The sequence below is a fragment of the Mytilus galloprovincialis genome, chromosome 9 (assembly GCF_965363235.1).
Source record: "Mytilus galloprovincialis chromosome 9, xbMytGall1.hap1.1, whole genome shotgun sequence".
In the NCBI taxonomy this organism is placed as follows: domain Eukaryota; kingdom Metazoa; phylum Mollusca; class Bivalvia; order Mytilida; family Mytilidae; genus Mytilus; species Mytilus galloprovincialis.
This window is the reverse complement of record NC_134846.1, coordinates 2,204,948-2,232,050: the sequence shown is the minus strand read 5'-3', so window position 1 is coordinate 2,232,050 and position 27,103 is coordinate 2,204,948. Positions and strand designations below refer to the sequence as shown.

The 27,103-nt window shown below is 32.0% G+C and overlaps 1 protein-coding gene across 1 annotated transcript in view; it reads right to left on the bottom strand.

The window, feature by feature from the left end:
• LOC143044235 (bone morphogenetic protein 10-like) overlaps window positions 1–26,850 on the bottom strand; it is a 45,107-nt gene extending 18,257 nt beyond the window's left edge. The window contains exon 1 of the mRNA XM_076216164.1: window positions 25,502–26,850. Coding sequence (XP_076072279.1) covers window positions 25,502–25,895 — 394 coding nt within the window. The 5' untranslated portion in view covers window positions 25,896–26,850. The remainder of the gene's footprint in view (window positions 1–25,501) is intronic.
• Between the last annotated feature and the right edge of the window lie 253 nt (window positions 26,851–27,103).

Here is a 27,103-nt window from a genome sequence, read left to right as displayed (position 1 = left end):
AAAAAGTCCACACACAAGATAGTGGTATACAAAAATATCAGTACCTTAAAACAGATAATGATTTGAATGCGATCATATTTTTATTCAAGTACCTTTGGTATTCTAAAATACACCTAGGTATGATTAACCCCTCATAAGACGACTGGATATTTCCTATAACAGGTGCTTAAAGTAATAAACTTTTAATTTCCCAGAAAAAATTCAAAAACACATAAGAACAAGATAATGAATTGAACTACTTGTACCCTCGAATGATAAGTTGTACTATTTTCCATTATAGAATCAACTTGCATGGAATTATATCTTTTGATAAAGTTAATAGTAGTTAATATTATTTTACTTCAAAGGAAAGTGCCAACAAGATCTTGATAATTGTAATAATCTACTTATTGAATTTCTGAAAAATGCTTCCAATTTTACTTTACATATGTTTAAAATAGAATATTCGCAGATGTTTTGGATAGGACAAACAATCTTATTGCAAGTTGAGGATTTTTAGAAACCGCAATTTTATCTAGCCACTTATTTGCTGTAATAATAAAGTATTGAAATAAAATAGCTTTCATTGCAAAAAGCGACCGCTGTGATGAATAGAATACTAGTTTATTTCCCATTGGACTTACTAAATTAAAACGTGTTGGCCCTCATTGTCATTTTCTTGATGGAAGTCAAGATATGAGACAGACAAAACTGTACGACAAAAGACTCTTGTTTTAACATTAAATGTCTCTTCAGCAATGTTGAAAGCAAACAAATTGGAAATTGATCAGCTACCTCCAATGTTGAAGAACTGTCAAAATTTTAAAAAAAAACCCAGAAGTTAGGAAAAACCTGGCCAAGAAAGTAGAGCTTTGCATGAGATACACATGAATTGTTTTAATCGTATATACTATAAACTAGCAAACCTAGTTTATAGTATATACGATTAAAACAATTAGTTTATAGTATATACGAGAAAACAATTCATGTGTATCTCATGCAAAGCTCTAATTTCTTGGCCAGGTTTTTCCTAACTTCTGTTTGTTTGTTTTTTTTTTTTAATTTTGACAGCTCTTCAACATTGGAGGTAGCTGATCAATTTCCAATTTGTTTGCTTTCAACAGTGCTGAAGAGACATTTAATGTTAAAACAAGCATCTGGTGCAGTAATATTTGTACCGTTAATGTAATTGATAAGGACATATATATAGTTGGAAAACCCCTCTGTTGAAAATGGCTGGATCCGCCCCTGGTATACGCTTGATATCTGAAAGATATCGTTGGTGAAGTAAACATCTTCACAATACATGAACTTATCATAGATACTAGGATTACTAATTGCATGGACCATCTTATTTCTGAAGGCCTTTTTTTTACTGTAAACACTAACTTCTAATGGTTGCAGTAGATATAATTAGATTACTATTTTTGCTATATATAATTTTCCGGGTTTTATCAATGGTATCGATGTCATTCTGCTCTTATAACACATCAAAAGAAAGAGAGAACATATTTACATTAAAAAATATGTTTTTCTGACGTTAATTACATAGATGAATCCTCATGATTTAACAACAAAGTTAATTCTGTATATGAAAGCAAGATCGTTAAAGGCTTTGTCAGCTGTCATGGCGTTTAAATGTCAGATCATCAACAAATACTTATGAAGTTGTAAGAATATCTGACGTCCATACTGTAATCAGCTTTGAATGAATGATTGAACAACCTTAATGTTATCAAATGAATAAAACGATAATTAAATGATGACTTAATACTGACTTCGCAACCAGTTCATATTCCCACTCTTATAAGTAACCTTGTAAGTGTAATTTAACATTAGATAAAAGTGAGCTTAGATTGGAACATAACATCAACATTTACAACCGATCACGAACACAACATCATCATTTACAACCGATCATGAACATAACATCAACATTTACAACCGATCATGAACATAACATCAACATTTACAACCGATCATGAACATAACATCAACATTTACAACCGATCATGAACATAACGTCAACATTTACAACCGATCATGAACATAACGTCAACATTTACAACCGATCATGAACAATAACTACACTGAAGAGACCGATCCTTGAACTGAAGTTGCGATACAAACTGATACTGACTGGACAATTCCGTAAATAAATAAAAACGTTCATGTGAATTGTTTAACTCTTATTTTGCAGGCGTACGTGTCCTACTGTTTTAAACCAAACAAAAGGTTCATGTTGGATATTTTTTACCAAAGACAAAACTATTTATTCCAGTTTTTAAACACAATGATGAAAATGTCGTATTTTGTATTTGTAAACTAGCTTTAAATAAAGGCAACAATATAGTAAACTGCAGTTCTTAAGTCATTACTCAATTGAGAGAAAACAAATCCGGATTACAAACTAAAAGTTAACGATATGTGGTAGTGTGGATTTTTATCATTTTAATCATTTATATGTTTTATAGGTTTTATAGGTTAGTCCGAGACACCATTATATTCTTTTATTTGCAGAGTAGTTTACTTAATTTTACCTTTATTCTATTGATTGCCTATTGATTGCCTATCCATTGCCTATTGATTGCCTATCCATTGCCTATTGATTGCCTATCCATTGCCTATTATTTGCATATCCATTGCCTACTTAGTATTCATTATTCATTGATCCATAAACTATAAGAGGAAAACAAAGGAACCACACATTTTTTTTAAATGCTGCTGTTTTAATAACAATAAAACAAACTCTTAAGATACTTAAGTAAAACGTCCTCTTGAAACTTGATTCAAAACAAATTGTCGAAATATTTTATTTTTATTTACAATGCTTTCAGTTACACTTACATAATATGCAGCAAATTGCAATGAAATAAGCTAAAGTAATTCTGATAAAACATCAAACTGAATGGAGATTGCACAACATTGTAAATGTTATAAAATTGGATAAGGATAGACTTTTCATAATTCAACTGAAGATAAATTACTACAAGATAAATTTTATGTTTCTACAAATGCTCGCTGCTTGATTGTTTAATCATCTTCAAAGCACATTTGTATCTGTAGTAATTGTTTAATATTGATAGATCAAATTATTGCAAAGTTATTAGAATTATTAAATAGCACAAGCCCTAGTTTTTTTGGCAATAAACTTTAACAAGGCACGTGAAAACACTTCAATTCTGAATTTGGAAAATCCCGCATCCATAGCGGAGATGCCTACTACTTCGATCGTTTCAGAACATAATAACTAGGGAGTCAAACCGGTACAAGTTCAAGTACCGTACAACAAATCCGGCTAATAAACTAAAACATAGGGAAACACATCAACTACAGTGGTATTAGAGGAAAACGTTAAAGTTCCTTATTAAATACGATTTTCATGTGTAACACGCCTGACTTCCAGGCATGGTAGAAACAAAAGAAACGATACACACTTAAGAATAAAATTTATCAAAAAAATTTAAAACTAAAACAAAATGAGATACACCATTTTCAAAAGCTTTCATTTGCAATGTATGCACATATGATAATAAAAATCAAAACCTTTCGGAAAGTAAGTACATTCCGTGTAAACGATCATAGAGTGCAAAATATTTTGCGAAAAGTTGGACACAAAATCGAAACACAATTTTCTAAATACAAAAATGAATTTTCAAATTTGTTTAAAATATTCAATATGTTAATCAAGTTCATGTTGTAACTAAAGGGTTGAAATATTATTTTTAAAATTTTGGGTAAAAATAGTGTATTTTGAAATCTCAAAAAATGCAAAAAAAAAAAAAAATGTTTTCGTCTCAAATCAATGTTTTAGATATGAAAACAACACACTGTAAATTTGGAACCTTTCGGATTAGTTTTAAGATTGTTAACGTTTTTTTTAATTTCACTTTAAACATACTGTCAGTTGTAAATCATTTGGAAATGTTTACTTTTTGACGATTTCTTGTGGGACCAAACTTTGCTTTACAAATAAACAAAGCAACTGTACGATTTTTAAAAAAGAATTCATGGCAAACATTGTCTTTATCTTTAAATGAGAGGTTGGCATCATTAGTTGGAACTTCTGTTTTTAAAATTGTCGTTTTATGTTAATTTTGTCAAAAAACGTCATGAAAGCAAAAACAAATCTTTTTTTAAACGGATTTCCATGATCATTAAATATCACTACCTTCAATATTGGTCCTATAAACGGAAAACTTCATCTTTAATTTGTGAAAAAAGTCGTGTATCGTTTCTTTTGTTGACTAGTATATGTTTTTCGGGGTTTAGAAGAAAACGTTGATTAAACGTACATACTTTCCTATTGTGCAGGTGTACTGAAACAAAATTTTGGTGTGTTTTAAAATATCGCATTGGTAAAGCTCCGTTTTCAAAAAAAATTTTATTTGGAAATGTTGAATTATTCAGAGAATCAAATTACTACTATTTATTTACTAAAATCCCTAAAAATCTGTTTTCATTTTCTCTTAATTTTGAATCATAATTCTAATTTCTAGCACAAAGCAGTGTGTGATGGCTGTATGCCTGAAAAACTCATAATAATTTTTTTTTCATAAAACATCGTGACAGATTTGATTTTTTTTTATCAAACACAGAGATACACAGAAGAAATTAAAACATGTCGATATGTTATTAATGTCGTGTCGAATATATACTAAAGATAACATACTTGTTTGTTGTATATGTTTATCTTTAAAAAAGAAATAAAATACTGTTTAAATGATTTGGACGTTTTGAAATAGAGCAAAATTTAGAGTATAAAAACTTATATTAAGGCGTTAACATTGCTTGAATTGTCTACGAGACAGATTTGTTTAAAAGATTGTCCATTCTAACGATACATTGTACAGTTGTGAATAAGGCTGTTGCAGTTTTCATCCAAAATGTATATTACCTAGAAAAATCGACATGCATATTTCTTACTTTTTCTTACATCTTTTATTTGTATTGTTATTTGATAATGATTTTTCTCAGTGGATTTAATATGCTAGATTCACTCTCCTCAGAAAACGCTCATAGATATAAGAGGCGGGAAAGATACAACAGGGACATCCAAACTCATTGATCGAATATAAACTTACAACGCCATGGCTAAAAAAGAAAAGGCCAACAGAGAAAAAAAGTACACAAGACACAACATAGAAAACTAAAGACTAATCAACACGAACCCCGACAAAAACTGGGGGTGATCTCAGGTGCTCCGGAAGGGTAAGCAGATCCTGGTTCACACGTGGTACCCATCGTGTTACTCATGTTATTAGAAACCCGGTTAGTAAAACGTTAGGCATTTAAACAATTAAAATGGTGAAATGATGATCGGATGACTGTTTAGCAACTAGTGCTAAATTAAATACATACTCAGGACGAGAACTTGTCCATATGATGTGTAGCCTTCGTTGTATTAGACCAACACGTGGAACCTAAATATTTTAGCTTTTTATGTGCTTTACATAGTAAAACATATCCCTCTACCCGGACAAATCAGTTTGACTCCGGCCCAACTAGTTTTTAATTCTACTCTTAATGCCGCGTGTTTAACGGAAAAGCCGCAAATAAAATGTTGACCCATGACACTGATAAGTAAATGCAACGTAAATGACAAGTGTTTATTACGAACTTATATCAATTGTAATCTATTGATCCCTAATTGATTAGTTCTTAGAACTGTGTAATAATAAGTAAAATCACAAAAAAAAACTCCGAGGAAAATTCAAAACGGAAAGTTCCTAATCAAATGATAAAACACATCAAACGCTATGTTATTAATCACAACAGTCAATATTGTGATGACGATTATGTAACTTTTATTGACCGGAATTATACATGCAGCTAGATAAATACACGCGAAAACCCTGCAACTTTAGAATTAAAGTGCATGCAGAGTAATGTGACATGTAAATAAAAGCAACAGTAGTATACCGCTGTTCGAAACCCATAAATCGATAGCCAGAGGAGAAAAATGACACAACATTAAAATGTAACACACACAGAAACGAACTAAGCATTAGACAAAATCCGATGAGAATAACAAATATAACATCAAAACTAAATACATGAATAGAATGAATGGGATAGAAAAATAAGCTAGTAGAATAAAAGGCACTTTCTGTTTAGAAAGTATTGATAAAAGCAAATAAAATGATTTATGATGATGGCTTCATTCTAAAAATCATGTAAAATAAAGTAACATATACAAATATACTAGTTTATGATTTCAGACAGGTGTTTTAACAGCGCTTGTTCATTCCTAAAGGACCAAACTTTCATCATTGAACGATTCTAAAGTCGGAAGATTACAAATAGATTCTATTAAAGATATTCCAGTAATTCCATAAAACTGTTATAAGTAACACCTACATTCATTAAAAACTGTAAATTACATCAATTTGTCTGCTATGTCATGTCGCTAATTCAATTTCAGATAAGATTTATTTATAAATTAATGTTTCCCCTCTTCAAAGAGAGTTCAAGCCTGTCTTGTTATCATTTTCTGAATAATTTGAAAAGCATAAAATGTATTAATAATTGAAATAAGATTTTTTACAAAATAATTTATCCCTTTTGAAATACTTGAAACATACATTCTCGCACGTACGTATATGCTAGCGCAACCGAATTACAAGAAAAAGAAACAAGTGTACCGTAACAAAGTAATACCAACTTCAAAATATTACTATAGAGAGGTTACATTTAATCATAAATGAATAGTTTTATTGCTAATTTTATACATCCCTTGCAAAAAAGAATCGATGTAAAGTAACCCCACTATTGTGTTACTTGTCAATAAAAACTGTTATTCGAATTACTATCTTCAGGCTACGCTACTGACTAAATGTTTGGAAACCTAAAAGTTAAAAACATTCAAGAGTGTAAAATGCAAAAGATGTTTGACTGTTTGGGTGTGTCGTGTTGGTGATTTTACCTGTGTTTTTGCGCCTATTTTATGAGGAGTTGGTGGTTGTGTGTAGTATATTTACTATATAAAGGCAGCCGTGAGTAGTATATAAACTCATCATAGATACCAGGATTGAAATTTTATATTTACGCCAGACGCGCGTTTCGTCTACAAAAGACTCATCATGACGCTCGAAACAAAAAATGTTAAAAGGCCAAATAAAATACGAAGTTGAAGACCATTGAGGACCAAAAATCCTAAAAGTTTTGCCAAATACAGCTAAGATAATCTATTCCTGAGGTAGAAAAGCCATAGTATTTCAAAAATTCAAAAGTTTGTTAACAGTTAATTAATAATTATGAACATATCAATGATAACTCAAGTCAACACAGAAGTGCTGACTACTGGGCTGCTGATACCCTCGGGGAATAAATCTCCACCAACAGTGGCATTGACCCAGTGGTTGTAAATAAACTCATCATACCACTGTTCAAAAGTCACAACTCAATTGAAGAAAAAACACATCCGGGTAACAAACTAAAACTGAGTCCTTTACGATAGTATTGATTATTCGGAACGTTATTCTTTCGGCCTTAATAGAATACTGATGAATAAATTCGAGGTAACAATTCTAGATACGAATGTTCAAATCTCTTAAACCTATTGGTAATATATACATCAAGATTGTTTACTTTATTCGCATGTAATCCAACCGAAGCACCCGTCATAAAACTTGACTTACTAGTCTTTTTACAAATTTAATAGTCGAAACATCAAATCCAGTATTTTGATTGGTTGATTTCTGAGTCTACGATAATCGTACAGTTTTATAGCTACAGTGTACTGGCCGGGAAATTGTCTCCTGCGATGCACGCGACACCTGCCCTGCGTTGCCACACTCAGTTAAAATGTCAAATTTACGCAACAGTACTTTACTAATGATAAAATGTTGGGGGAAATGGGGAGGTCATAAAAAATATTTACCTGTCACAAAGTTCTTATGACTTGATACCTTTTCTGGAATTCTCCAGTCTTAAAATCTTTTACAAAATTCATCCTACAACAGTTTACATATTTTCAACCACGCTCTAACCGCCCGCGCGATATCGCGAGTGTGTTTTCTTGTCTTAATGAAATTGGTATGATTTTAAATGCGCGCGCATATGCATAATATCAACATTAGGCATAATCCCTATAAAGATATATGACGACGTTATATTATCATATTAAAGACCATTTTGTATTTTCCTTAGTTGCATGCACACTCATACTTTATATATATACAGGAATTTAACGAGAAAATCTTCGACTTTTTAATGATCTGCAGGATCCCTATAATGATATTTCAATATTTCAATAAAAAATTGCATTAACTTCATCTGAAGTAGATCTTTCAATCAAAGAGTGATAACATTTTCGGCTATATTAATTTTGAATTTTGGTTTAGATAAAAGTTCGTAGTTATACTTCTTCAAAGAAAGGGCGTAGGTTCGACATTTTTTTTCATCAAAATAATATGGATTTGAAATTTTCCCTTGAATATGCTTGATGTCGGGTCTCGAATCCTCGGATACATCATATGTTTTTTAAATGTGAAATGCATTTGTTATGAACTGCATACGAGACTGTATTAATCGTTTGGTGTAGATGATTTTGTTATTCATATCAATTTATTTACCAACTTCAAAACACAGATAGTATGTGTGCGTGTGTGTATGAGAGAGAGAGAGACAGAGAGACAGAGAGAGGGGGAGGGGTTGCATTAATTCTTTTATGTTAATGCTATTGTTATACATATGTCAATTTATTTATCAACTAAGAAACAGAGAGAGAGAGAGAGAGAGAGAGAGAGAGAGAGAGAGAGAGAGAGAGATGGAGGGGTTGCATGTCAGGAATATGACAGTTGTTATCCATTAGTTTTCTGTGTTTCAGCTTTTGATTTTGCCATTTGATTTGGGACTTTCCGTTGTTAATTTTCCTCGGATTTCAGTATTTTTGTGATTTTACTTTTTACCCTTAGTTCAAATACCAAATCGTTGATCTTCTGGTCGTATTTGATCAGGTATGAGTAATTGTTATTTAACATTTTAAGTAAGAATGTAAACAGTTTATATTTGAATTCGTTTTGCTATTATACGTTGTAAACATTGACCACCTAACAGACACAAAGTGAAAGTTCTTTGTAGTTTGAGAGGAGTATCAAATAGACATCAGTTTTCTGGAAGATTTCTTACAGTTAAATTGAAAAGATTAAATTTATTTCTAGTTTTATCTCTTCTATCTTCAAAGGAAGGACATGGATGCAAATCAGTTAATGAGAGAATAAATCTAGTTTAAATTATTAATACAAGTATCCCAAAGAGAAAACTAGCAGATGTAATATACATTCAGAGCATTTAAAGTACAACGATACATGGGCGTTAAAACGGACAATCTGGTAGCAAATATAATAATGAAGGTGTTCTAGTCAATCAAAAATTAATTTCATAGAAAAATCGTATGCTAGCATATATACAAAGGGTATACAAATACGACAAATGAACAACGCACCTGTCCTATATCAGGAATCTGAGGTTCAGTAGTTGTCGTTTGATGATGCGGTTCATAAGTATTTCTAGTTTCTCGTTTTTCATATAGATAATAGATAAAGGCAGATGTGGTGTGAGTGCCAATGAGACATCTCTCCATCCAAATAACAATTTAAAAAAGTAAACCATTATAGGTTAAAGTACGGCCTTCAACACGGAGCCTTGGCTCACACCGAACAACAAGCTATAAAGGGCCCCAAAATTACTAGTGTAAAAGCATTAAAACGGGAAAACCAACAGTTTAATCTGTATAAAATAAAAAAACGAGAAATGAGAAACACAAATTACATAAACAAACGACATCAGATTCCTGACTTAGGACAGGTGCAAACATTTGCAGCGGGATTAAACGTTTTAATGGTACCAAACCTTAAGACTGTTTGTTTTCCAGTTTGAATGGTTTAACATTAGTAATTTTGGAGCCCTTTATAGCTTTATGATCGTTGTGATTCAATGCTTCGCGTTGAAGACCGTTCTTTGACCTATCCTTTACTGTTTTTTTTTTCTTTTACAAATTGTGACTTGGAGTAAAATAATGAAAACCTAGCACCATGAACTTATATGAAATAAAGAGACGCGAACAAATGCAATAACAAGAACAAAAAATCATATATTTCGATGAAATGAAAGAAGATGATATCATGAAAACCGAACATCCTGATCTTAGATGAAATAAAGAGAAGTGAAGAGATGCAATAATAAAAAAAAAAAACTGAATTTAGACGAATTCATAAGAACTGAATTCAGATAAAATAAGGATCCTCACAGACTAAATTCAGATTAAAAACATCCGGAAAATAATTTGATTAAACATGAAGAAGCAAACGAAGGGAAAGAGAGAGGGAAGCAAACAAATTTATTTACGCAAAAAAAGCAACATAATACAAACTTTACAAAGTAGTACAAAACTTCCTAATATTTTATTAACTGTGTATTTGCATTCAGGTATCGCAGATCAGATTTATTCGTTCATTGTGTAAATTTATGTTTTTTGATTGAGTTAAGCCTTCCAATTGATATTTTATCGTGTGGTTTTCTATGTTTTGATGCATTGCTATTGTTTCAGAAAAAGGGAGAAGGTTTGGTACCATTAAAACGTTTAATCCCGCTGCAAATGTTTGCACCTGTCCTAAGTCAGGAATCTGATGTACAGTAGTTGTCGTTTATTTATGTAATTTATACGTGTTTCTCGTTTCTCGTTTTTTATATAGATTAGACCATTGGTTTTCCCGTTTGAATTGTTTTCACCTCAGTAATTTTGGGGCCCTTTATAGCTTTTTGTTCGGTGTGAGCCAAGGCTCTGTGTTGAAGGCCGTACATTGACCTATAATGGTTTATTTTTTAAATTGTTATTTGGATGGAGAGTTGTCTCATTGGCACTCACACCACATCTTCCTATATATATTCTTGTATCGAAATAGATCTGAAATAGTTGGCGTTAGTTTGCTTTAAACTGAAAGGATGATGGGCGAGCTTGTCTATATTTTCTTATCTTCTTAACATAGACAATTTTTTTATAGATAACATCATTTTTACAATAAACTGATTGTCCGATTAATTTGTATCCTATTACTTTATGTATATGCAGTCCTCTATTATACAAGTTTTCATTCAATGCCGATTTCGATTTATGTTTACACAACGACCAATACATTTTACGTTGAATCCAGATTTCCTTTAATTTTCAATATTTATCTATTCATGCTATTATACGTGTACCATCATTCCTTTGGATAGTTTTTGTTTTCATTTTTTCAGTTTGTTGATTGTTTGTAACCAGTATATCTGTTTTCGTGGTTTTAAATTTCTAAAGTGCAATGAATCGTTTAACATTGATTTACTGAAATCAACAATAGGAATAACGTTAAACAATAAGCTCAAAAACGCACGTCAACATAAACAAACTGATTCTTTCTAGTATTGTTGGCTGCTCAAGAACATACTTTCTCTCATTTGTCCCTGAAAGAAATTATTATTTCTTGTCCTGACGGTCAATTTTCGCTCAAAAATAAAAAGGAAACTAAGGTTCATAAAGTTCGAAATTGAGGTATTTTTTAAGAGTGCAGGTAAAAATTGTGACTTTTGATAGGATGCATTTCTATTTTTGTCATGTACAAGATCTTTGTCCAGATTATGCCCTTAAATCTTCGTAAAATCTCTGGAATTTATTATACCCCCTTCTTGCGTAACAAAGATAAAACCATTCGATGGTTGTAAAAATATTACCCTCCCAGTAGCAATTAAGATAAAACATCATTTTAAAAGTATCGCGGCCTTCTGTTTAGCATCGACAGCTAAGATCATTTAAATCCCAATTGGTTCTGGTCTTCGATGAACTTTGATTAGAAATAAATAAAGAAAAAAAAGTAATTTTAGAAATATTTTGATCATAAAATTGATTGATGATAAAATACGCGTCACAGATTTTTTTTTTAGACTTACCAGTTTTTGTAAATATTATTACGACAGTTTTCTGATTTGATGAAGCATGCATCTCAAAGATCAGAAATTCGGTAAACTGTGACTGTTTTTACTATTTAACAATAATATCGGCTTGTCGATAACTATGCTAGATTGAATATTAAAAATATTTCCGCTAAAGTTGTCTATCATATTTCGTTATAAAATAAACGTTTTTTGTTTTGTTTTGTTTAATCTCGTAGTTGGTTTTAAGATGGTAGGAATTTAGGTACAATACATAGTTTTAACGACACGAAGAATTTAGGTATTTTTTTGTTATCAGGAACTGTCTCGTGTGTGTCTGTCCTTCGTTTACTGTTAAGACTTCCTTGTGATAATTACATGTCAGAAAGAAGTATTACTGCTTTAATAATCACTACAATATGCATAGTTATAAAAAGAAAATATGTCTTTTATTTTTTTTGTGTAAAATTAAGGTTTCTGCTTTTCTATTTTGATATTTGTGTCTTAGGTCAAATATTTTATTTTACGTATTACAATGATGTTTTTAATTGAGACACTAATAAATTTGACCATTATATATAAATCAAATATATTCAACATATATTTAATTTGCACATTACTAATTATCAGAGTAGAACTACAAATATATGAATGCGTAAGGAAACATTAATAAAAATCGTAGATCTAATTTTACTGACTTGCTTTTTTAAATGAGAATACAAGTATAATAGATAATTGACGATTTTCAGTATTTGATAGCTGCAAGACAAAAGCACATGAAAGGTATACTAGATATCAAACAGAAATGAATGCGTATAGCCACTGCAGCTGTTCAATTGAAGATTCGAATTTCAGTTTTTGTCTCTTAATCCACAGCATTATATTGTACAGATGTGTGTTTGAATGCTTAAAAACACACTATAAATTGTCCCAGATTTAGAAAATGCAAAATAGACAATTCAAACGCTACCCTGATAGTTTTACATGTCAAAAAAAAACTTTTGATAATGCAACATATAACTGTAAAAAAATCGTGTTTAATAAATATGTGAAAAACGCCATAATTCATAGTTTAAGCATTAAAGATAGAATGGTATTTAAAATCTCATTCATCATTAGAGGCAGGTATAATGCATGTTTATGAGGGAATTTATTTATGTTACGTTTTGTATGATAGCACAAATAGTAAGCCCTGTGTTCCTAATATAATTGTGATTCATGTTTAAGTGTCTGTATCTTGCCGCTTTAAATTGAAATTTCGAACAAAAGTGCTTAAACCCAATATAATCTGATTTGTTTTAATTTTAGAAATGCTTTAATCTGATTTGCAACAAATTCAGAAAGGACGATCTTTGATAAAAACATGAAATAGCTTAATTCCCCCGATGTAAGAGAGAATTTGTTAGTCTTTGATAGGTTGACTATGACAGGGGCTTTTAACTATCAATTTAGAGAAAGAATTATGACACTGTTAGACTTTTTTATTGCTTTAGCAGCATTAGCAGTAAAGATTAGAAAGAAGTTAAAGCTATTTTTAAATTTAATGTACTACATCTGGACGTTGTTTGACAATCTTTTTGTAGTGTTTTTATTTTTCAGAATGAAAATGCATTATTGCATAAGACAGAGTTTTAGAGACAAATTATAAAAATCAAGTCACACTTGTAAGATTAAAGGATATAAGAACATATATTATAACTGATATGTTTGATTATACGTTGCTGATTACAACTGCCACTTAGTTCAGACGTTATATTAAAAATTCTCGTTTCACAAAAGAAAACATTTAGCTATCCATTTGTGATATTGAACATTGTGGTACAATGTCAGAAAGTTCCATACACTTACACATAAGTTTTTGTCCGGAAACTACCAAAAATGTTTGTGTTGGTCCCTTTTTGGCACGTTATTCCTAAACTGTTGGTATCATAACCCCCCAAAATCAATCCTAACTATCCTTTTGTGTTATCGAACCTTCTTGTAAAAGTTTATAGAGATCCGCTTTCTAAAACACTAGGTATTGTCTGGAAACTAGAAAAATGCTTGTTTTACCCCTTTTCTGTCCCTAATTCCTGCATGTTTGGGACAATATACCCCAAACTCAATCACAGCAATCCCTTTGTGATATGGAACATTATGGTACAATGTCCGTGAGTTCCATACACTGCATTTCCTATCATGATTTTCTTAATAGAGGGTTGCTGCTCACAAGGAAGGTATTAAACCAAGAGTTCCAAATGGTGAAATTAAAATCATCCCTTCGTAAATTTTACAGAAGCCATCACGAGTTGGTTGACCGTTATGGAATAACCGTTTCACAAATGATATCGGATATGTTCATTACGTCGTAACTACAATCCCCTTCCCTTACATGAATGTGACCTACCGAATTAGACTATTTACCGGATTTGTTATCACATAAGCAACACGACGGGTGCCACATGTGGAACAGGATCTGCTTACCCTTCCGGAGCACCTGACATCACCCCTAGTTTTTTGGTGGGGTTCGTGTTGTTTATTCTTTAGTTTTCTATGATGTGTCATGTGTGCTGTTGTATGTTTGTCTTTTTCATTTTTAGCCATGGCGTTGTCAGTTTGTTTAAGATTTACAAAAAAATTTTTACACATAAGGTATTGTCCGGAAACTACAAAAATGCTTGTTTTGATCCCTTTTTGGCACCTTATTCCTAAACTGTTGGTATAATACAAATGTAACCCCCCAAAACAAACCCAACCTTCCTTTAGTGGTATTGAACCTTCTTGTAAAAAAGAGATCCATTCACTTAAACTAAAGTTATTGTCCGGAAATCAAAATTGAAATGTGTCGTCGGACGACGCCGACGACGACGACATCATAGCATTATTATACGAAACCCAAAAATAATTTCGCTCGTATGAAAACCGTAACAAAAAAAAACATCATCTAAGATATTGCCGCTTATACATGAAAGCTTACCAACACTTTCGAGTTATTTTTTATTCTGACATTTTGTTTTAACGCACGAACATTACGTTTCAATCATTACAAGGAAGGATTATTTAATTTTAAGTAAATATTGCCTGGATTTTTGTTTTCCATGCACATTCACAAATACATGAAATACCTCTAGAATATCAAATAGATACTCGTTCCCTTGACATGTCATAACAACATTCCCTTCTAAAAAAGAAATGAATTTATTTATTTTGTTGACATGTATGAATTGTTTTCATGTCTTTTGATTATGAACAGGTATAGCGATATCATACATTGTATATACATTCTTCGTAAATATGTCAAAGAATGATAATATATGAGTTTTCTGATATCTGATTCTACATTGTGTTTAATCAATTCAATTTGATTGTATGGGTTAAAAAAACTCTGTTATAAACGCAAAAAAAAAAGAGCACTCTGAAAAAATCGAAATAATTATGGGACAAGAATGTACATGTAGCAGTTTCCAGGCGAAATTTACTACACGTGTACAAACTTTATTATTTTACTCACGGTCTGACAATATACCATATTAGGTCAATCACGACCCGCATACTGTTACAGTATATACCATATTAGGTCAATCACGACCCGCATACTGTTACAGTGTATACCATATTAGGTCAATCACTACCCGCAAACTGTTACAGTATATACCATATTATGTCAATCACGACCCGCATACTGTTACAGTGTATACCATACTAGGTCAATAACGACCCACATACTGTTACAGTATATACACATGTATCATATTAGGTCAATCACGACACACATACTGTTACAGTATATACCATATTAGGTCAATCACGACCTGCATACTGTTACAGTATATACCATATTAGGTCAATCACGACCCACATACTGTATATACCATATTAGGTCAATCACGACCCGTATACTGTATATACCATATTAGGTCACTCACGGCCCGCATACTGTTTATGCCATATTGGGCCACTCACGACCCGCATGCTGTATTACCATATTAAGTCACTCAAGACCAGCATACTGTATATACCATATTAGGTCAATCTCGATCCGCGTTCCTTATTTACCATTTTAGGTAACACACAACTGGCATATACTGTATGTATCCTTTATTATGTCACTTGTAACATTTATAATCCTTATAATTATCATAAGACTATCTAATTCTTATTTATGATCTTGTTTTTTCTTACTACTTAGAAAAAAATCTGTGTTTCTTTTAAAAAAAAAACCCGTATGTAAACACGTTTTATATTAACAATCTAAAGTAGCGCATCGGAACAATTCTCTGGTGGTACTTATACTCCAGCGACAAAGCTCTGGTTTGTTGATCAAAATGATCACCCTTCTTGATTGACAATTCTAATTGCACTAGGAATGTGACCCATACTGAGATAAGCTGTACCTCTATTGCTGATAACATATGTAACACAAACAATATGTTTATAGTAGCAGACGATGTTTTAATAATTACATTTTCGGTTTTAAAGTGTTACACAGAAAAATAAATCACAATACAAGTCAAATTATGATAAATACACAAAGAAGGATTATGTCCACCGCATTAATTTGTTTCTCAGTTTTAATCTGTAGTCTTCAATTTTCTGAAAATAAAAAATAACCTCTTTATAGATATAAATCAAAATATTAATATTTCTAATTCAACTAATTATTGAATGGTTTCGATAATTACATTCAAATGGTAAATAGGTTAGCAAGTTTATTTAAAGTCTAAAGAAGGAGTGAAATTGTCCCTAGTTTATGGTTCCAAAATAATGAAATTTTCACATTTAACAGCTTCAATATATATCATTTATATATGTTCATATAGCAAAAGACTAATAATCATGAATTTCCTGTTTAAAAGTTCCTTTCCGATGGATTTTACATGAAGTACATATAAAAAATCAAAAACATTTTGCCATTATTTTTACAGTGATAAAAAGCAATATTAATTAGGCATCTACAATTCTTATAATGAGGTTGGCAATTTTTTTAATATCTTTTTTTTATTCAGAATTTTTGAAAAAAAATTATTTGCTTCATAAAACATTTTTTGCTTTCATTATATAGTCCTTGAAAAAACCCATGCCTCCTGAAAAGACAAATGCTTCATGCCTTACTATTAACTTACATTAAATATAACTCCTAATAAATAAATGAATAAATATAATATTGTAATATTTTAGACATGAAATCAAAGTACCTTGGAGTAGATTGTGTCTGTACCCTTTTGCCACTTTTCCCTTTCTGTGGTGTGTCCAGTAACCTCCGTTTTGTTGCTCTGCTCTTTTTGTTGTCGGACTGTTGGCATTGTCTCAGTTTCTCCTTGAGTGAATTTTCTTCTATTGTGATAAGTGATTTTTGATCTTGGATAAATGTGTCCGATCCCAGTTCAATCTGAATAGATCCATCGTCGAGTTTGCTTAAACAACCTTTGGAAATAAAGTTGGGTAAAGATGCCTCATGATGTCCTATTGTTTCAAAGTAATCCAGTTGACATTGTACTAATTTCCCTAATTGCTGTAAGGCTGTCTTTGGTGGCATCCAGTTTTGGGGATGTTTAAAGTCTTTATCGGGAGGTTTTATTGTAAGTTGCCGTATTTCCTCGAGTAATAGTAACTCATTTTTTAGATTTGAGGGACAATACATTCGTTTGTATAGACAGATGTACATGTTTGTGTTGAGAAGGAATCGTTTGCTTAGATGAAGTTGATGTTCGTCTCTAGACACAGTCACTAAGTTGTTGCGCAAGTCTTCATCTTTCAAGACCTCTGATAATAAACTATCATGAGAAATCCCATGAAAGTTTGGCAAAAAGTCATTACCACCCATAGACAGGACGCATGCTATAGTTAGCCCGATATTTCTGTTGTATGTTTTTTCAAAAAGTGTCAACAGTCCAGTAATGTTAAATAACTCTGGTTTCTTCTTCTGAAGTATAAGATACACAGGATATTTAAAAGTGTTGTCTTCATTCCTTGGCCAGAACTGGCTAACTGCTAATATGTGTATGACTACAGTGTCAATGTCAGCTGATGTAACATAGTTAACTACACATTTGCCGTTACCTAAGCTTTTTTGTATGTCAGCATCCAGTAACCAGTCTGCCTGGGCCATTTCAGCCTCTCCTTTTCTTTGTTTTACTTCATCTATAAATCCTTCTTTAACGTATCCGGTCTGTTTGTTATACATCACTCGTACTGGTATTGTGTACCTTGAACAGCTTTCGTCATGTTCTTTTTGGCAGTTGCATTTTGATGTATAGGCTTCGCTATCAACATTAATCTCTAAGTCAGCTTTGATCTTTAAATGTTCCATTTGTGTTGCTAAGTATCGGCTTATTAGAATTTTTCCAGCCATTGTACCAACCACTGCTTGTTTGCTAAAATTTTCTGAACTAACAATTTCTTGGTCTTCTTTTAAGTGGGATATTGTAACCTTCTCTTTCTGCTTACGTTTCTGTCTGGTGTTGGCTTTGAAGTCATTAGGTGTAAATGCATATTTTTCCTCACATATTATTATGCGCTCCAAGTTAGGAAGATAATTCAACAACTTCTTTACAATTCCATTCGAAATATAATTTAAGTATTGTTGTCCAGATGTTGCAAACACTTTGAATTTGGTTCCAGCAAATTCGACGATAGATATAACTCCAGACTGTTGTATTGCAAGTGGAAGTGTAGTGAAATCAGTAAGTATTAAGTTGTTTAGTTCAGTGTTACTACTGTCAAGTTTCGGATTTGTTGCTGTATCACTTTGCAGACATCTTTTTATAAGATTTATTAAGGCTTTCTTTACCCCTGCTGATTTGTTTGTCATATTTTTGGACCCATCTGGTTTCAAAACAGCTTGGCATGTGTTCTTGCTTGAGGACATGCAGTCAATTACTTTAGATAGTTTTTTTACTTTTGCTGTTCGCTGCTTTTCTTCCCGATCTCTGTCTGTTTTTGGTTTGTTTTTTGGTTTACATGTTGTTCTTTTGATAGTTACACTCTGATTCCTTTTTACACGGCTTATCAGCTCTTTAGGTCCATTCATATCCTCCAAGGAAGGATAATCTTCCTGTGTCAAATCCAGATATTTTTTGTCACATGCAAACCTTTTTATTAGGTATCTTCCTACATCATATGTGTTTTTATCCAGTATTACAGTTGATACTTCTGGGAGATTTGAATGGTAGATATTTCTTGGAATTAAGTCTTTTTCAGTATGAAATGCATTTTGTCTTAGCATAAGCTTAATAGTCCTTTCAATGTGTTCTTTGTCAGATGCAGACAGTTTCTTTCCTAAATATTTTGAAGCAGAAGACTTTACTGCCTTGTTATCAACTTTATCGATGTCATCATCTCCGACTGTTTGGCCACATACAATAGATTTCCTGACTGCATGAAGTTGTTTTTGTTTATCAACAGTTGACATTTTTGGCAGTAGGGTTTCAAGTGTTGATCCAGGTCGGATACACTTCTTTGCAGATCTGTGATCAATTTCCCTCAAGGTGTCCAAACCAAAATTTACGTTGCTATCATCGTAGGGCAAAGTGTACATTGATTGCTTAAAATTCTTATGAAACAATCCAGCTTGATAGTGCTCCAGTAATAATCTTGAACAAAAGCCAGCATAGCTCGATGCACCATTCAAAAATGAAAATGGTAGCGATGACTTAACACTTGCTAACAACAAATTATGTCCATCTGTCCCTCCTATTCTCTCAGAGATGCCTATTGCAACTATCTCATCACAATGTATCATAATCTCATGATGCAGGCAAAATGTTGCATTCTGTTCGCATGACACCTTTATAAAATCTTCAATTTTATTTCCAAACTGGTCATCAAATGTCTGTGTGGAAGATGAACTTTCAAACAATCTCAGTAAGGTTTGAGCTTCATTGTTTGGTAAACTCTTCAAAAAAGCAATACAAAGTGTTACATGGATTGCAGTTGAAAGTCTCCATATGTTTCTTGTTGCTGTCTCAATATTTGCAATTGTTAACAGTTTAGCCCAGTCCTTTTCATTTTCGTCATCTTTCATATACTGGAGTATATGAATTAGTCCTGAATCTTTGTAAGCGGATATTAGATTTGTAATTTTTGACTTTCGTAAATGTAGAACAGGAAATTCTGGTAAAAAGGCTTGATATTTTGGGTTGCTGTCCATTAGTTTAAAGAGATTGTTAGCTATTTTGAAATCTGGTGCAAAAAGAACTCTCTCATTTGTCTTTGAAATTTCAAGTTTTAATAGAATGTCATCTAATACACTTCTTAAGACATTAATATCATCATCACGACCTGATGCAGGTGGTGGATGTCTGGTTAATATTGGCCTTGGCAAAAATATTCTAAATGGGCTGTTCCCATCACCATCACCAACAGATGTGGTCTCTACACTTTCATGGTTGTTTTCAGATTCCTCTAATTGGTTATTTTCACCACTAGATGCTTTTTCAGGACGTTGTGTATCATCACTCTCCGTTCCTTTCTGACTATCTGAGTTGTTTACAGCCTTGAGTAACATTTCAATTTCTAGGATATTTTCAGTATCATCTTCAAGTTGTAACTCATAATCTTCCAAACTAATGGTATCCGAATCACTTTCTATCATTGACAAATTTGGAGATGGCATTTCAGGTAGGCTTAACTCCCCATCACTGTCGCTTTCTCCTGTCTCATGTATGATATTTACAAGCTCTTCCTCGTCTTCATTTAAGGATAACGATTCCATACTTTTATCTACAAGCTCTTCCTCATCTTCATTTAAGGATAACGATTCCATACTTTTATCTACATCTGTCAATGGATCAGCCTCAGCCATGTCAATACTTGTCTCTAAGGTCAGTGATTCAAATGTCTTATTCAATTCCTCCCCAGCTGCATTGGCACTGGTTATGTTTCCAGGTTTAGTTGGATCCTTGTCTATAAGATTGATAATTTCCATTTTATTCCAAATATGTCCTATTGTCCATAGCGATTCCCTTTTAAAAGTTTTGTAAATTTTCTTCTCATCATCATTAAGATCCAAAAACACAGTGTTGATATCGGTCTTTGATAATTTATCTTGGTTTTTGCATATGCAGTGTTCAGAACCATCGCAGTCCTCACCATGCCAGCTTTCTACTAAGCATGAGTCTTTAGGGATTCCTTTTATAGTCAGAGGCAAGGTACATATCTGGTTTGTCCTTGACTCCCCAGGTAGCGGATCAGTTTTAATTGTTAGATGAACTAAGTTATCCATTAACAAGGCTAAATGACATTGCTGTAATGAAACATCATGTTTGCATTCAACTGAGTCGTGAACTGCTTTGTAACTAAGGGAATATTGTCTTAAGTATGTTTGGTAATAACAAAGTTCTGGATCTGCATTATACTTCAGACGTCTGTCACCTGTCCTTTGTGACTGTGTTAAGCCAACATGTGATGTAACTTCGAAAACTGATGACACATTGTGATAGTGAATAAGCAATTCATCAGTGTTAACATCTTGTGTGATACCATGGTAATGTTTATTCTTGATGTTAAACAATGCCTCTGTTAGACAATACAATGAAGATAATTTCGAAACTTTTGTCTCATATGTTGTATCCTTTTTTACGAAAATATTTTCAAAGAACAATCGTAACGGCAAAGGCATAAAAATTGTCCATTCCTTAGTAATGTCAAATGAATATACATTCAAAGGGTAATTTAAATGTTTCTCATACTCATTAAAACAAGCTGTGCAAAAAGTGCGATGCAAACAACTTTCTTGTGAACCTAAGCTGTCGTCATTTTCATTACCTTTTGACAGAATAGAGTGTACAATTTTGTCGTTTATTTTTCTGTTCTGAATCAAATCTCTTGTACAAAATCTTGGTGGGAAACCATCTGCTTTTGTTTCTATACTTCCTTCCTTTAGAAAATGCATTTCTCTGACAAATTCAAAATGTGTGCGTTGGATGTAATTTGAAAGCAAAGTCGATATGTCATGTATTATAGAAAGGTCCACATTTGCAGAAAGCTCAAGTATCAAATGAATCCCAGCTTTATGAGAGCAATTCTTGCTACAACCAATGCATAAAACATTTCTTATCAACTCAATACCGAAAGAAGTCTTTACAACATTTCTTACTTCGATTTCTATTAACTCAGGTCTGTGCTTTGAATTTGCAGTTACTAATATTCCATTTAAAGTTACATCAGAGACTGCCTTTCTTGCTAAATTTGTACGTATTGCTTTTTCACACACAGGTTGTAAAGCAACAGCGCTTGCTACAGTTGTCGTACACAACTCATAAAACTTGAACTTCTTTTCTAATAAAGTTTCATATCTTGTTCCATCCCTTACTGAAGTATAGTTCTGAAAATTCCATTCAAACAATTTAATTTGATTCCACTCACTATCTGTGAATAAATCTTTATGGTTAAGTTGGATATATTCTAGCTCGGAATCTTGTATTTTAGCACTTTGCTCATTGTGATATATGATACAACTGGAAATGAGTTCTTGATAGAGGCTTAAGTTGGTTTTAGAGTCTTGTTTTTCCTTTGTCTGATTTCCTGTTGAATGACAGATAATGTCCTGACAAAGTTCCTGACAAATTTCATAATCATCGAAATGTGAAAAAAGGTATCGAAATACAGATGTTACACGAAGTTTCTTAACTCCATCATCTTCAAACAAGCCATTTTTAAATGTTGAAATTTCCCGTAGTATATTTTGTTTCTTTATTATTTTGGAATCTTGATTTGTGCGATTTTGTTTCAAAAATTGAAAGAACTTTTCAGCATCTATATTCAATCCATAGGCATCTACTTCAAATCCCAACTTATTCAAGGCAAGTACAGAAAAGTGAACCTAAGAAAAGAAAAAAAAAGGAGTGAAAACAATAAATTTTGCTTGAGTTTCCCTAATCAGGATCAACTTGGAAGAACAAAAAGTAAAGAATAAAAAATGATTCCCTATTTTTGCGAACATCAAGGAAAAGTGTGTATGCTGTAAAAGCCCCCCCCCCCCCTAAAAAAAATCTATTGCAAATGTATAATCATTAAGTGTCCATAGGTTTTATATTGGTTTGTCTTTGGTAAAAGTGTAAATTGCATTTTGGCCTTGATGCACTTATAAGGCACTCACACGGTCGGTTTTAATACATGATGGAAACTTTTCTGTAAGTAATTGCAGTGGGTCAGGTCTTTATTTAAGCAAGTTGAAGCTAGTTGCATCAACTATTCTTTGGCATAACATGCAGCTATATAATACATGCAAAATTCTTTAGATTGGTATATATAACAGCATTAGAGTAATTCTTTGAAATTGAATTTTATTATGTATTGTAGAAATCCATGTCTTTCAAAGATGGAATTGTTTTCTATTTGAAAGGGTTACAATTCTTGGTTGTTTCAGTTATGATTTACAATATTGTAATTACACTAGAATATTATGGATGTAGCTCTAAACTATTTTCCAAGCAATATTGAACCTTGACTTTGATAAACATTTAATTTAAAAGTTAAAAATAATTAAACCTACCATAGTTGCTGTTTCCCATTGAATTCTTCTTCTTCTTCTTCTTGTTTTTTCATTAATAATCAATCATGACTTATAGACTGTATCACACTGTATAAACTTTCTACATATTATTTGAAATTTTCTATTGTCTTTTATAAATTGCATATTTATATATTGATAAACTCAAACAAAGGAATACATGAAAAACTAGATGACTCATTAACATTGTTGTGAATTGAAAGATTTATTTGAAATATTTAGTGTATACAGATAGTAAAAATACCAACAGTAGCAGAATCTCAAGCTATCAGATTATGGTGACAGATTTATTGTTTTATTTAATTTGTGAAATGAGAGATGCTACATAGGTAACGCCTACAGTTTAAAAACAAGGCAGTTTGTCGCTGGAGTACTTATATCAAGTAGGTTTACAGTGTTGAAACGATCTGGCAGGTGCTAAAACTATCATTAACGTGTAAATCATTTTGGACACCAAATGTGCTTTATATAAACATACGTGTATATAAATACATCAGAGGCACTTGTCTTTAAAAGAAATATCATGACATAACACGTATTAATAAAGTAAATATGATTTTTTTTTCAGGTACAGGTGCCTGTAGTCCATTTTGATATACGTATATTTTTTTTTATAAAAGTCTCGCTATCATTCTTTTTCAGTGCTTGTACAAATAATCACTTATTTCCAAAGAATTCGATATTGCCTAACGTATACCGCAAAGAGGACATCGACACATTAACGGTAGCGTGTCCGCGATTGCCGGATACCATTCAGCAGAATATAGACGACAATAATTGTGCATACTATAATTTGAGACTTTACATTGTCGAATCTTATACGTGAAAATGGATGATACATTTAAAAAAAAAAATGCGGGAAATCGTATGCAATATATATCGGCCTCCATCAACAACAAAAAATGAAAAAAATAATATTGACTTCTTTACTGTTATTGAGGATTTCTTCCTCATATTGCTAAATAAATATTTATAAGCAAAAACATATCTATATAGGAGTACCTCGTATGTGTAGAATTGTTGGTTGATTGCAGTGTATTATATGAGTTTATCGTCTGCTATTTTGTTACACTTGTTAAACCAAAAAGTCATGATTATACACGACTTTTTATGTTATGTCTAATTTTTTTTCGTCGTTTTCCGATTTTTCCAATGATATTGTCAGTGTTTAAGACACACACTTATGAGGGTTTTTTTCTTCTTTTGGTATCTTCCGAATCTTTTTTTTTTCGATGTCAAAAGATTCATCGTCCAGAATTTCGTTGTAAACGATTAATATTTGTTTCACTTTTGCAATTCAAAACATGGTATTTCCCAAACCACATAGAAATACTTATTTGGAAAAGAAATTATCTTGGAACAGTATGTTCCTAGTATTATCACTATGGTATTTTCATGATAACAGATACATTACATGTGTCATGTATCCTTTACATGTCACAGACTTTAGCAATGACGAAAAAAGCACTTAAAACGAAGTAAATTTTACATTGTCGAATTTTTCCGTTACCCTAAATAAATGTAGCTTTGAAATAAAGTCAAAAATACTATTGGAAGTGAATTTGATATTGATTAAAATTGACACTTATTTTTTAACCAGAGACTTCTGCAAAGCAATTTACTTTGGACTCTATATGCACTCCTGTTCGTGTACTGAAAGACATAGGAAACTATTATACACCGTCGTATTCATTGAACAATAGGACGTTTGTTCATTGAGAATGGTCGATCTTCAAAATGTCTAATTGAAACAAAAGTGACAAAAAAAAATTTAAAACACATGCTTATGGTTTGAGGTTTACACTGAAATATTAAAAGATTATAATTGTGTAGTTGTTTTTTTTTTAGCTGTCGGCATCACGTATGGGTGCATTTGTAATTTAGCATTCATTGTGTATATGCTACATGTAGTTTTAAAAAAAACATTTTCAATATCATTCAAAAAAAAATATATAATTAATATCGTTTCGTTTTATAAACACTTCAAATATTTCATATTAAAATTGACAAATTCGGATCCTTTCACGGATCAGGTGAAACCTCAGTCTTGTTTTTAAGTTACGAATAAAGACAAATATAATTTTAATGATATGCTGAAAAAGTTGGAAGTTAATAACTTACCTTTATCATTTATATTCATAAAACTTCTAACTATGTTTGATTTCGGTTGATTCAATTTGTTTTTTGAAAATTTTTCATAAAGTTCCATCATATATTCGGGAGCCGGACTCTTAGTCTCACTTTGGATCTTTAGGGTTTCTTTTGATATACCTAATCCGGGTGGCATCAGTACTGTGTCCAAAATGTTATCGGTTTTACTTTGGACAAATGAATCAAATGGCTCTTCGTAATCATCGTCATATTCGTACTCTTTTCGTAACCCCATTTTCTTTGTATTAGTCTTCTCATTAAAAATGTGGTAAACAGTATCGTTGATTGTCGGTCTTGAAATCGAAATTTCAATTAACGTATTAAAAAGAAATGAAAGATAATAAAGTAACCAAGACAACTCCATTCCGTGTGTACTCGAATACTTGATTGTAACACAAGCAGAACTTTGAATCAGTTCTGAAAGTTTTAAACGCTGTCATTTGTCTTTGGAATTATTTCAGATATAAAATTCAGGATCGCCTCTCTTTTTAATATCACAAAATACATAAAAATGTCTTTCTCAATTATTAACTTATTTTACACGAAGGCTCAAAATTATCGAATAATTGTCAACATTTAATAATGGTGTCTTCCAAATTTGAAATATACATCCTGTTTCCATTATGCAGGTGAAGATAAGAACTATTTTCTGCAATTGAAGGGTAGGGAAATCTTCAAAAGAACACGAAGTCGTAAAACTTTTGCAATCAACGACTCTATAAATCTAAAGCACGCGTCAAAAGAGTTGGTGTGGCACTATAAATAATGCTGAACAACTGATGGTTAAAGGCCAGGTAGCGGCAACACCCATTGTTATCACCCATAGAGTTAAATTTGGATTTTTAGTCGAATTTTCCTGATCCTGTAGTGAAATTATTATCATCCAGATGTACCACCACGTGGTCTGCTGTAAATTAGTACACTTTTACAGTAAATTTCACCTGAATTTTCACACGTACTACAATACAAATTAAATTTGCACTTCAGAACTCACACACGGTATTTTACGCACACGGAGATTTTACAAATCTACTTTCTTCTTCAAATCGAATTCATTGCCGCATTTCATTCATCAAATGTTAATTTTATCAACAACGCAATCTTATAAATAAAATATATTGTTTTATCTTGTCTCTAGACACCGATGCTCTTTAAGACATTATTTTTTTCATACACCTATAAACAGTAGATAACTTTTATCTACAGCTTTATATTGTTAAGAGCAAGTTTACACTGTCAAAGCTTATGTTATCTAAGCTTTAATTGGTAACAACTTGCGCAACAAATATTGTTTTCAAATGAAATCAGAATCCAGTATGATAGTGTTTCTATAACTCCAATTAACCGTATCAGTCATGGCATGCAATTATGCTAACTATAAGCGTGTTATTTTAAATATTCAGATATCTGATAAAAGAATTAGTTTCGTAAGAAAATAAAAAGAGGCGTATAAAAGAGATCTACATGGAACTATTAAAAGCATATCTATTGCCAAATGTTTAACATTACATCATTATTCATAAGAATTTGTGAATGAAATGTACTTAATTAGTGCAACTGTGGGAAAAACTG